The sequence below is a fragment of the Montipora capricornis genome, chromosome 1 (genome assembly GCF_036669925.1).
Source record: "Montipora capricornis isolate CH-2021 chromosome 1, ASM3666992v2, whole genome shotgun sequence".
Classification (NCBI taxonomy): Eukaryota; Metazoa; Cnidaria; class Anthozoa; order Scleractinia; family Acroporidae; genus Montipora; species Montipora capricornis.
Genome location: NC_090883.1, coordinates 38335667 through 38348166, shown reverse-complemented (window position 1 = coordinate 38348166; position 12500 = coordinate 38335667). Strand labels below are relative to the sequence as shown.

Sequence of the window (12500 nt, the reverse complement as noted above, 5' to 3'; positions counted from 1 at the left end):
TCAGCGAGCTACTTATCCTACTGTAAAACCGGCTTTTGTTGCAGGTAAGAAGTGACTTGAATATATACTGATGACCTAACACGACACAAGAACAGAATTTACAACAGTAGTTATTTTTCTTAGGAACGGTGTGGTAAATCCTGAATTTCCATCGTCAACCTGTACTTGCATTTAGTATTAGGTGGCTCGATGGTGTTAGGGGTGATGCCCACGTAATTGGATTCACTCCAGCGGACGACAATCATGCAAGATGCGTGCATCGAGTTACATCTCAAGATGACAGTTATGTTTTTCCTACGGTACTCGCAGTAACAGTACGTAACGCGTTTGCGCATGTGCAGAAAAAGGCCACTCACGGCACTAGCTCTGGACACCACGCCAGAGCGTCTTACCATGAGGATTAAGCCAGTGATTTCGACCTGCACGTCGCTCATATAGTCCCCTACGGCAGCTTCAACCGTTGCTAATATATGTGATTTCGTGGTGTATATATATTTGGTGTTGGGATGCTGCATGCATTTGTCAGTTCTTTTTATATTCAAGTCACTTCTTACCTGGAACAAAAAACCGATGTTTCAGTATAATATTGCGTTCCCTAATGTACAACATAAACATTCTTCAGGAAAGGAGACGAAAACTGGAATACTTATTTCTTATTTCTTATTTCTCTCTAACCCTAACCCTAACTCTCTCAAGCAGTGGTTCGTAAGTCGGCGAACCCCAGAACGCCGAAACTATGGGACACATAGGTACGTTAGGTTTGTGTTGTTTGGGTAAGCCGTGGTATCTCAGCCTGTTGTAACGTCGGATGTCGATCTTGTCAGCTTTCTTACGTTGAAGTAGTTTATTTGTTGAGTTTTTGTTAAATTTGTTCTGGAGGTGAGTGGATGAACTTAGTGTAGGGTTGGTTCTTTTCATGTGTATTTTATAAAACCCCAATGGTTGTCAAGTCTAGGCACTAATTATAAATGGTTAGCATTAGGGTTGGCTTTAGGCATACTGCACGGTGCATGATAACCGATTTCACTTTTCTATCTCAGAGCTTTTTAGAATGAAATTGTTCATTGATGAAGCTCCCTAGGAGAGCAAGGGGCAAACAATATTGAAATATCTTCAAAGGAAGAAAAGAACTGAAACATACATGATGTATCTTTTGCTTACTTTGACTTCAAAAGCAAGTGAAAACAAAACTTTGAAAAGTTAGGAAAAAGGATTTTATAATCTATTGATCAGAATCCATGAATAATCAAATAAAATATTTGTTTTTCTTTTAATTTTGCTGAGTCTATTTGTAGTGATAAATCCAAACTTTATGATTATTTTGGCACAGTCCCCTTCAAGTTCTACAATTTGAGCAAGTAGCACATTTGAATAAAGGGGGGTTCCCTTATCCATTTTATTACTGAATTTTCAGCGGCACATAATCCTGAAGTTCGAACTTCTTCTTTTTCTTCTTCTCCTTCAAGTCTATGATAACTTCTGACCGCAGACTGTAGACTGCCTACAAATAGCGCTTATAACCCATTTAAAATAGTGCTGATAAACAGTATTTATCAGTAAGCACCCATTTTAGAACGGTTAGCTTTCAATAACTGTGATTTAGGGTTAGTCTGCAGTCCTTGGTCTGCAGTGCCAGACACCGCTCGCCTTCAATGTCTGGCTTATCCACTTCTTCAAATTATTGATTAATTTTCCCGCTCTGTATTTGATGTAGCTGTGACTTGTCCACTCTTCTGTGGCTTTTGAATTTCTTTTCTCCACTTCTTGCAAGCCTGGATTTCAATTTATTCTCGGCAAAAAGGAAAAGCCAGACTCTCTAGTTTCTGTTACCAGAACTAAACCGAAAGAGAACTTTAAAAACCTGAAAACATTACATTGAATTTTATTTTAACCTCTCAGACCCAGCAGAGAAAAAACAAAAACTTCTGTCTCAACAATATCCTTTATCCAACCCTCCTCCATGGATTCCTAAACCGGAAGTCAACGTGGTGTCCGTTCAGCCCCAGGACTCTTCGATTAAGGACGACGACGAGGTTCCTTATTCCAGCTCAGATGAAGAAGATAGTATCATGGTAATGCTTTATAGATAAGTGGTGAAAAGTTAAACTCATACGTAGTCACATCAGGGTTTTTAAGTCATGTGCAGCATGTGAAAGTTCAGAATAAAAGACGTGGTAAATCAACAGAAACGTTATCATAATTTCTTTATCTTCATAATCAACGCCAGAAACAAGAAAATTGAAAATTGTAATTGTAATCAAATGAGATAAATGTGTTGACGTAAATTCTAACGAAAAGCAGCAGCTTATCACCAGGGCGGGACAACTGCTATTCTCACTTGAATGACCAGGAGTTTCCTAAATTGGCGACCCCCTTGTTTTCTTCTTGTTGAATTTATGCATTTCTGCAGAAAGGCTTTTGTAAATCTTAACTGTCTGAGAAAACGGTGACTCCTATGAAAGATATCGGAGTTATAGTCTCTGGGTGTTAGGCTCCTGATATAGCAATGGATATGTTGTTAAAGCAAACATGTTATAATGTCTATCATCGATATCACATCCTCTTAATCCATAGAAAACTTGAGATGACTATTTGGTTCTGAGCACACGATCTCAGTAGAATTGAACACTACAAATCCTCTGCGCGTGCTCAGAACAAAAGACTGGTGGTGACAGTCGTTGTCACCTCATCGACACCTCGCTAATCTAATTTGGTGGTAACTGCCCACTTGTGTGATTGTCTTTTTACTTGGACATGGTGGCGGCCAGCCCGAAACTCCATGGCTTCTCTGATCACTGCGCACAACTATAATTGCTCTATGGTTGCATTACATAACTGTTTTTTCTTTACTGCTAAGTTTATTTGTGGTAAAGAGAGATAATACGAATTCAATAAAAATTAAGTTGCATTAAGTAACGATGAATAGGATCATACCTAGAGGTGAGATGTTTGCTATTTTTTGTTGTGCAAATTTTACCAATTGTTTCTTTAGTTCCTAAGAACGCGACAACATATGAGCCGAAAAGCGTTTTGAAGATTGTTCTGGTCTTGACAGTAAAATTACACCATCAATCAAACGGTCGTTTGGGAGTGGTATCTGTGGAGTCTAGACAAAAAGGGAATTAAATTTTCTTTACGTTGATAATCTTGTTTACAGTCCACAGTTCATCGAGAAACCATGACGCCATACGATTTGTCAGATGCAGGCCCCGTGGAGCGATTTATTCCCCCAACTGAGGCAGATTTCTTGGGCCGAGTATACTTTTCTCTGCAGTTTGATCCAGTCAGGTATGAATGAAGAATACTTATGATTTCAGCGATTCCACTTGGAATGAGCTTCCACATATCCTCTTAGATACTGGTGTCTAGGTCCCTCTAAAATTATGTCTTTGCATTTATCTTCTTTTAATTCATTAACACCACTTTCTTAATTAAAGGATTAAAGTTCTCCATGCCATATGATATTTGGAAAGTTTGCCAGCAAAGGATAAAATTGTACTTTTAATTTTTTATGCAGGACTGTCCTTGTAGTGAGGCTGATCAAAGGCGAAGAGTTTCCACAATATGTCGGTGATTCACCAAATGTTTTTCTCGAGCTTAAACTCGTCCCAGCCATGAAGAAAGACATTCTCAAAACAGACATTCATGAAAGAAATGCCAATCCCAACTTAAACGAGATTTTCGAATTTGGTTTGGCTTATGACCTGGTAAGGAAACAGAACTTGAGTTTTACCCTAATGTACATGGACAAATTTTCTCATCCCTTTCCTGTGGGGGAGTTGACACACCATCTGGATCACTTGGAAGTGGTTGGAGCTGGAACCGTTCGAGAAGAAATAATTGTATGCAGAGAAATACAAAAGCTACAACAGGTAAATGCTTGACTCACCTTTAGGGAGCCTTACCATTGATGAATACGTCGTTATCTTGCGTGAAATACACAGGATGGCAGGAACCCATGACCCGGAGCCTACAACTCTACTGTGTTCGTGTAACGGCGTTTTCACAGGCCGATTAATTTTTAGATTGAATTTCCCGCGAATGAGACTCCCACAGGAGCCCGATGACCAATTACAAGAAATTAAGCTGACGTCATAGGGTCGCCGAACCAGAACTGCCTTTGTTTTTTGACCTAATTCGCGGGAAGGGCTAGTCTAAAAATTAACCTATAAGGACACCCTGAAGGACATCCTCAAGCGCGGAGTTGCCCTCGGAACATGGAGAGAAATCGTAACAGATCGGCTAGCCTGGCGGAGACTCACATCTGACATCTGTGATAAAATAGAAATTGAGAGACGGAACAGGAATATAGAGAGGAGGGCCAAGCGTCACGATAGGGAGAGGAGCAGATAGTAATCTGGAATCCTCCCTGGGACTGAACTTAGTTTTCACTACAAGAATCTTGTATTCTTGTACTCTCGCCCTCATGGCCTCTGAGTCAATAGCCTATTCGGCCTTCGGCCTTCGGCCTCATGGGCTATTGACTCAGAGCCCATTCGGGCTCGAGAAATAATTGTTAAATATTGTGAAAACGCCGTTTCACAGACGCTGTATGGACGTTGCACGCTCCAAATGGGCTCCTGGGATGGTCATTTTCGTTCCGAGTCCTAACCGCGTTCAAGGAAGGAACCGAAGCCGAGCGCACGCCAGACGCTTGAAGCCTCCTGGGTAGAAATAAAGAGTGGCAGTTTGGTGGAAGAAATGAGAGATAGATCCAGGATTAAACCAAATTATTTTTTTGGATTGCTTCGCACTAAATGAGTACTTTTCGCCTGCATGGTGACGAGACTTTTCCCCGGTACGTTTTGCTACATCATCCGAGTATAGTAATCCTATAGTATCAGTTTGTTTTCCTTTACTGTGGCAAAAATTCTTTCTTTGTTATTGGCAGGTCAAGGATCAACCACGTGATTTGGGATTCGGTCAGGTGCTGTTCTCACTCATGTTCATGCCGTTGACCCGGCGTCTAACCATCGTGATTTTTAAGGCGCAGCACTTGAGGATGGTTAAAGAGGGCTTTCCAGGTCAGAATTACTCACAAAATACGGATAAATATACTGGGAATATGATACGTCTTTCTCATCCTTAGAGTTACCCGACGCTCCTAGCCACAATATGCTAAGATGCCCACTTTACACTAACCTTACAAGCACAAGAATGAATGTTGCAATACAACGAAATGAAGCAAAGCCAAGGGTATTGTCTTCCTAAAATAACTATAGAGAGTTAGGGTTAGGGTTAGGAAGCCAAAAGCTGTTTCCTCGCAAGGACACTCATTTCGTACCGTAAATCGTTTCTGAGGCGTTAGTTTAACGAAGTATTTGTTTGCTTCTCTCCTTTCAGCAATATACGTCGAAGTAGTGATGATAAATGTCAGGAAAAGACAAAGAAAAAGGAAGCCAACGACACTACGAACAGGAAGCTTGTTTCCAGTTTACAATGAAGCCCTTGCTTTCGATGTCGCGGATGCTAATTTAGAAGACATTCGTCTGCAAGTTTTTGTCAAGCAGGAAATGGAGAGCTCTCCCGATCAAGTTATAGGACGAGTTGTGCTGGGAACAAACGCTGACGGCTCAGAACTGCAGCACTGGAAGGAGGCTATGACTTCCAAGAAACCAATCGCACAATGGCACAGTTTGCGAGAATATCACTCCGCTGACCAATCCATAGACGGTGTCATATCTCCGACGCATAAATCTGTTATATCAAAACGCAAAATTGCTCGGTTCTTTAGCACTTCATCAGAGGATGAATGTTGAACATAATAATGAACTGCTTATGGGCAATCTGTCAACTTAAAGAAACGTGATTTTTTTTACGTTTTGCGCGCTGGTTGCGAAGATTCAATTCATCGAAAGGCTGGTTTCCAATGATGAATAACGCATAGCAAGAGTGAATTGGATAAGAGTGTTGTTATGGGATGGATGGGCTCCCCAGCACAGTCACAAATGAGTCTATTTTTAGAATACCCGTTCCTGCGAAAATCAGTTGTCACGTCCCTGAAAAAACATGGCAGAATCAGTCGCGCGTGACATGGCTTCTGCTGATTGGTTAAAATTGGCGGCCCTTTATTTCTTTCGAGCGCAAAGTGTATCTAAATATAAATGCATTTGTTACTGTGCTCGGGCAAGACCGCAAAGTAATAGATCAACACTCTTATCTAATTCACTATTGCGCATAGCTTGAATGATGAATTTTTTTTACAAACTGTTTAAGTAATTTGTGCCTGTAACCGTGATAAGAAAGACATACAAGTTGTAATATTGCGACGTGGACCCGACGTTGGCAAGAGATATCCAAGTTAGGGACTGCTGACACTGCTTTCGAAGTACCGACTTCATCTTTTACTCTCCGTACATTATTGGCGAGAGGATAAATCAATCGTGTTTACAAATACTTAAATGTTAAATGTTTGGGCTAACAATTCAGGCCGTAGCAGAACTTTGATTTGCTGAAGATGGATTAGCGTTACGGGATCAACTGCCATGACAGCCAAAAGGATTTTTATTATTATTATTATTATTATTATTATTATTGTTAGATATTATTTTCCTCGCTTCCAACAACCTGGGCATTTAACATTAATCTTCACCATCATTACAAGTACAACTATTACAAGCAATTAAACGGCAGAAGCGGTGAGAGCACTAGCCTCCCACACCTTTTTTTGTTCTGTACTCTGCATCGGGGGGGAGGGGGGGGGGGGGGGGAGGCGCGGAGGTCCAGGTTCGGGTCCTGGCCGGGCCAGGTTCGGGTCCTGGCCGGGGAGATTGTGTTATGTTCTTGGGCAAGACACTTTACTCTCACGGTGCCTCTTTCCACCCAGGTGTATCCATCTTCCGTGTCCACTCATCGGATTCCTCCTCGAGCGCTTTCACAGTATCGGCCGGGGCCACTTTCTTTTACGACACCACAAGGCACAGAGCAAAAAACCCTTCCTATCGTTGCGCTATTGGTCCGCGACCGAGAATTCTTTCGTTGTGTTTTTCCCCATCTGGTGGCGCCAAAAATAATAAGTGCTCGTTGCACCGAACCACTGGTCCCCGACCAAAATTCTATCCTTGTTTTATGTCTACGTTCCATTTTTTTTCATTTGTTGATCGTTTTGTGTCGTTTTTTTTTTCCTTGTTATAAAAAACAACGGTACTCGACCGGATTATTCCCTTTTCCGTCTTTTATCAACTTCCTTCTGGCTTAGAGCAAAGGTCATCGACCTATTTCAGTTCTATAAGTCCTCAACTGATGTCCCCAAGACGCCACTACGTTGCACAGAGCAAAGGTCCGCGACCTATGACAGCTGTATCAGACCTCGAATTATACATTACGCCATCCCGTGGCACAAACAAAAAAGGCAACAACCCAAAACAACTCCGTCGGACCTCGACCGAATCATTCCTAATCAGACACGCTACGGATTGCAAAAAATCACCGTGTCATTCCTCGAGCGAAACAAATAACCTCTCAAAGTATGAGACAACACAAAACTACCAAACACCCAAACAGAATAAAACAAGTGCCACCATAACGAACCACTGAATACAACCACTATCCCCCAAGGAGTTACAAAAACCGCCCCATGAAGAGGAGCAAAACGAATAAACAACAGAGCACGTGATCGAAACGCGAAAATTCCAAATTTGAATCACCAACCAACAGAAATATAATAACCAATAAAATAGCCATTAAACCCCACCAAAAACGAGAGTTTAAATAAAACTAGAAATACCACAAGGGTTTCCGTCGGATTCAACACAGTCGCATTATCTTGGGACGCAGCCTCGCCACTCCCGGTCGCCCCCAAATTCTGAACAGCTTGCGCAAACTGTTGCCGTTGATGTAGGAGCTTGCTCAGCAGAACCTTGAAGAGGGTGTAAAGCTTCCTGGACGAACGCGCAGTCATCGCGGAAACGACTCCAACCAAAGTTAGTCAAACTGACAACCTTGATTAATTGACCATTTTACAGTGGTGTGTTTAGTTACCTGACCTATGAATAAAAGAGAGGCTGGAGTTGACCTTGTTTTGATAGAACTCTCACTGCTTTTCTTATGTAAATTATTACTAATTAGCATGACAATAATATCATTAACATAAGAAAAGGAGGGAGGTCTGTATCATAACAAGGTAAACACAGCCTCACTTTTATTTAAAGGCCAGGTAACTAAGCACACAACTGTAAAGACGTCTATTAACGCACACTTATATCGCATGCCCGAAGTCACGCGAGGTGAATATCGGTGAATAATTGTTTTAGTGTAATTACATAGGTGATTATTTGAAAAAAATAATTTCTTCGTCTTTCAGGAAAGGAAACGAAAGGAACTTTATTTAAGTGTCTAGTCGTTCACAGCGGAACATACCTATATGGTCCATATATAGTACCCCCCCCCCCCCCCCCCCCAGGTCGCTTACAAGAGCTTCGACTGTAATAATGAGATATAAATAGTAATTAAACGCGATAATCGTACGCAACCCTCATTCTCTCTAGGGTATGGTAGATAAGCACGAGATGTAGTCACGGTCTCCTCTGCAGCCGCAAAGGCCGAAGTCACGCAACGCTCCTCGTCCGAGCGTTGCGTGACTTTGACCCGAGCGACTGCAAAGGATTGACTAAAAATGTGGTGAAGTGCAAATTACTTCATTAAAAATAGACGCCAAGAATTTTTTTTAAAATCCAGCAATTTTCTAGATTGGGTCATACGTCGTGAATATTCCTTTTCTTTGGCCAAATAACCTTATATAAAAAATAAGTCGCAAACAGCGGTGCCAAACGTTATAAACAAGCGCATTTTTTGAAATTCTTTCCTTGACGTTTCGTATGCTTCGACATACATCCTCAGGAGTGACCATTCAATGCAAATTTGAACTTTTTGTATGTAACATGAAAAACTAATTAATGGTTTCAAGACTTTTAATCTGCTCTTGCGGATCATGTTACTTCAACTGGGCACAACTTGAAATTGGACCATTTTCACCTTTTAGCGAAAGGTTGTTCTAACATGTAATGTAAAATAAAAGAAACACATTTTAGGACGTATACATAACCGTGATGGAACCCAGGTCCATGGACCACCCCTGTGGACCCTTCATTTTGTAAAGGTACCAGCAGAGAAATTTTCGGACGAATGAGGGAAGCAATCCTCGCACTTATCCACCTGACAGCCCAGGACTACGACTTATGTCACGGCATTAAACATCTATGTAGACTACTTTTTCCGCGAAAAAAAACTTCCGGTTATGACATCAAGTTAGTTTCTTGAGATTAGTCATTGGGCTTGGGCTTGGGCTCGGGCTCCCGCTCTCATTCTTAACAGGAATATAGGGCTGTTGTTCGCTTATAGATGGTTTTCACTCACGTGACTTGGCGGCCATATTGGTGTGCAAAACAATACAAAATGTATGCATGGAATATGCATAAAAAAAAAAAAAAAGTTTGGTTCGAACGTCTATTGTTCTTGTACACCAACATGGCCGCTGTGACGTCACGTGAAAACGATCTATAGTTATGGGCTAATGATTTAAGCAATTGTCTCTTAAAGACACCTATATCTATTTCAAATTGGTGGCTTCAAAGGGATTCGTTTATAACGCATACTTCAAATATACATTCAGATAATTCATTGCGTCGTTCACCGGAACAAACGAGCCCAACACAATTGACCAGTGTGCCCAACCGTCCTTACATCGCAGGGGTTATGGCTTCCACCTGAATTTTTCAGATTTTTTCAGAGACAATTGATGAAATTGTCCACTGAGATAAGTGAGAGGATCACTTGTCTCTTTCTCTCTCTCTCTTAAAGATCTTTCTGCTTTTAGCAACACAAAATGAGGGATGGTCCATGGACCGGTTCCATGAAGGGGTCCACGGACCTGGTGTCCATATTTTGTATACGTATGTAGGCAGCGAACAGCTGTATCTTTACTAACTAGCATTAGTCCGTTTTTTTCCATTTAATTACCATTATTTGTCACATTAATTGTCTTAAAACCATTGATTAGTTACTCATGTTTCATACAAAAAGTTAAAATTTGTAGTTAACGGTCACTTATGAGGATGTATGTCGAAGCACACGAAACGTTAAGTAAATAATTTCAAACAATGCGCTTGTTTATAATGTTTGTCACCGCTGTTTGCGTCTTAATCTTGGTTCATACGTGTATAGACCTTCACTGTTTGTAAACCATCCTCTTGTTAATTAAATTTTGCCAACCACAGAACAAAAGAAGCTTAGTTTCCACAGCCAATAGATCTCTTGTTGGCACATTAACTCGGACAATGAAGAATATTTTGACAGGCAGAAGCAAATTTTTTCAAGTGACGGTTTGTCAACAATTCATCACGTTGCAATTTACTGCATTTTTTCGCTAAGCTATCAAAAATTTTCCTCTTTGATTACTGATTACCCAAGGGACGACACCTGATTTTGGCATTGGTCCATTTTTATTCATGATCACAAGTATTGTATGGCAAAACAACTGTCCAGTACATTGATGAATTTTGCCAGCTGAAATGTTGAACAAAATCACCAACTTTCGTGTGATACTGTTTCAGTGTAGGGTTTTTAGTCGTGTACCCCGTATGAGTTGAAGGCCGCTATGTCAAAGTGGAAAACTTACCGCAAGAAGGTTAGAAGATTTTAGACACAATTATGAGGCTGACACGAAGAACTTTGGACGATGCAGATTTGTTCGCGTTGTGTTATAACTGCTGCCATCCATCCTTGGCCAAATAATTTAAGAAGAGTAACTTAGGTGTAAGGAAGAACATAGTAAGGTAATCTTCAAACAACAAAATTTGATACCGAAGGCAAAACAGCACTTTTCGCGCAAAAGATTCACGTGACTAGTACGCGTTATTGTGAATCACGAGGAAGACGAGAGATTGGTCTGTCACAAATGGCGGAGTCAAAAACTTTTTTTGACTGCTGTCATCAATACATCACAAAATAGATGGGCTTCTCAAGGAATCTTTCAGCAAAATAGAGTTTTTTCTTTCATTTTCCCCGCTTTTTAGTATCAACTATTTGTTGCAACTCGACCCAGGGAAAATACTGAGAACTTCAACTCCGTGGAGGAAGGCATAGGTAAGTGTTTTTCCCTTGGCTTTTCATAAACATTTCTGTGATGTGTTTTTAGTTAGTCTCTTTCCTTGCAATTTCGCCGTTTCTCAATAAATTTAAATTTGAAGGGTTTGAACTTATTTTCACACGAGTTTAACTTTGAATCGTTGGTGGATTGAAGCCCACAAGAAAAAACGCTGTCAGTGCTACATTTTGGTTCATGTTTTGACAAGAAAGCAAAATTTTCAGTTTGCTAAATGTTAGTGCCAAATAGTTTCTGTTTTTAGCGTTTCCTTTTTTCATGTTTTTAAAGTTTCCTTGATTTAGATAATTCCGCATTTTTGTGGTCAAACCCTCCGATATCCTTTGTTTACATAAGGAACAATGTATTCACTATCTATTTTAAGGAATACACTTAAGAAACGTTTCAGTTTTGTCAGTTTTAGTTAGCTTGTCAGCGTGTAAAGAACAAGTAAGATTCAACGTTTTCTCTACTTCGTGAATTCCCCAATTGGACGCAGAAGTAAGTTTCTTAGACCCTTGCGTTTTACCTTATACTTGATACTTAATTATTATTTCTATATATTAATCTCTGAATTTCGCGTTCAAAGATCGATTAGTCTTTAGTAAGTTAATTTTAGTTTTTTCGTTACTTTTTAGTTTTCGAAACCGCTTTACTTCGCTTCGCAGCACTACGTTACACCTTCAGTTGTCAGTTTCACGGGATTTCACAAGTTTGTATCATCCTGTGGGAAACGGGAGCTCAAGATTTCAACGTAAAGTGCTGTTCCTACACTAAAAGAGAAATTTGGGCTCGTGTTCCGGAACAAGGCCAATGGAAAGCCACCTCAGTAGTATATAAAGTTTACAAAATCTTTGAATTTGAAAATCTTTGAAAGTTTACCAAATCTTTGGAATTTGATCACCAAGGTTTAAGATAGAGTCTGTCTAAGGGTCGAAGTTTGTTTTTTAGAGGTGGTCAAAAGTCCTTTATCCTTTCCTAGAAATGACGGAAGCTGACATCACCTCGAGGGCAGGGAACAGACTGGGAATACCAGAACAAGACAAACGTATGTCACCAAACCATAATTGATAAATAATAATAATAATAATAATAATAATGATAATGATAATGATAATGATAATGATAATGATAATGATAATAATAATAATGATAATAATAAATTGTGGGAATATTAAAACTCGTGTTACTTGGCGCAATAGGCCATTTCCGATTTCGTGTTTGCCTCCTCTTCAAAGCGAGTCTAAGTGCGAAGCTTTTGTGATGGTAATTAGTTCTACTTTACATATGAATGAAAACTAATTTTCCTAAGAAAAACTTGGCACTTAAACTCGCTTTGAAGAGAAGGCAGACATGAATTCGGAAATGGCTTATTTTGCTGACCAAGTTTCATTTTCTATTTATACTTTTATTTTTAAAT

At 40.1% G+C, this 12500-nt stretch overlaps 2 protein-coding genes across 8 annotated transcripts in view; both read left to right on the top strand.

Moving 5' to 3' along the window:
• The window catches only part of LOC138042689 (synaptotagmin-1-like), a 13901-nt gene extending 7257 nt beyond the window's left edge, over positions 1 to 6644 (top strand). For all 4 annotated transcript variants that reach the window (XM_068888679.1, XM_068888654.1, XM_068888662.1 and 1 more), the window contains exons 3-7: positions 1900 to 2072; positions 3158 to 3288; positions 3518 to 3872; positions 4892 to 5024; positions 5344 to 6644. In XM_068888679.1, coding sequence (XP_068744780.1) covers positions 1900 to 2072; positions 3158 to 3288; positions 3518 to 3872; positions 4892 to 5024; positions 5344 to 5759 — 1208 coding nt within the window. In that variant the 3' untranslated portion in view covers positions 5760 to 6644. The remainder of the gene's footprint in view (positions 1 to 1899; positions 2073 to 3157; positions 3289 to 3517; positions 3873 to 4891; positions 5025 to 5343) is intronic.
• A 3859-nt stretch (positions 6645 to 10503) lies between these two features.
• Positions 10504 to 12500, top strand: part of LOC138042251 (transient receptor potential cation channel subfamily M member-like 2) — a 41796-nt gene continuing 39799 nt past the window's right edge. The window contains exons 1-3 of one of the 4 annotated variants that reach the window (XM_068888077.1): positions 10504 to 10624; positions 11013 to 11082; positions 12063 to 12128. In XM_068888077.1, coding sequence (XP_068744178.1) covers positions 10595 to 10624; positions 11013 to 11082; positions 12063 to 12128 — 166 coding nt within the window. In that variant the 5' untranslated portion in view covers positions 10504 to 10594. Of the gene's footprint in view, positions 10625 to 11012; positions 11083 to 11453; positions 11582 to 11718; positions 11913 to 12062; positions 12129 to 12258 lie in introns of those variants that run through there. The other 3 variants (XM_068888099.1, XM_068888078.1, XM_068888090.1) reach the window with 3 other exon arrangements.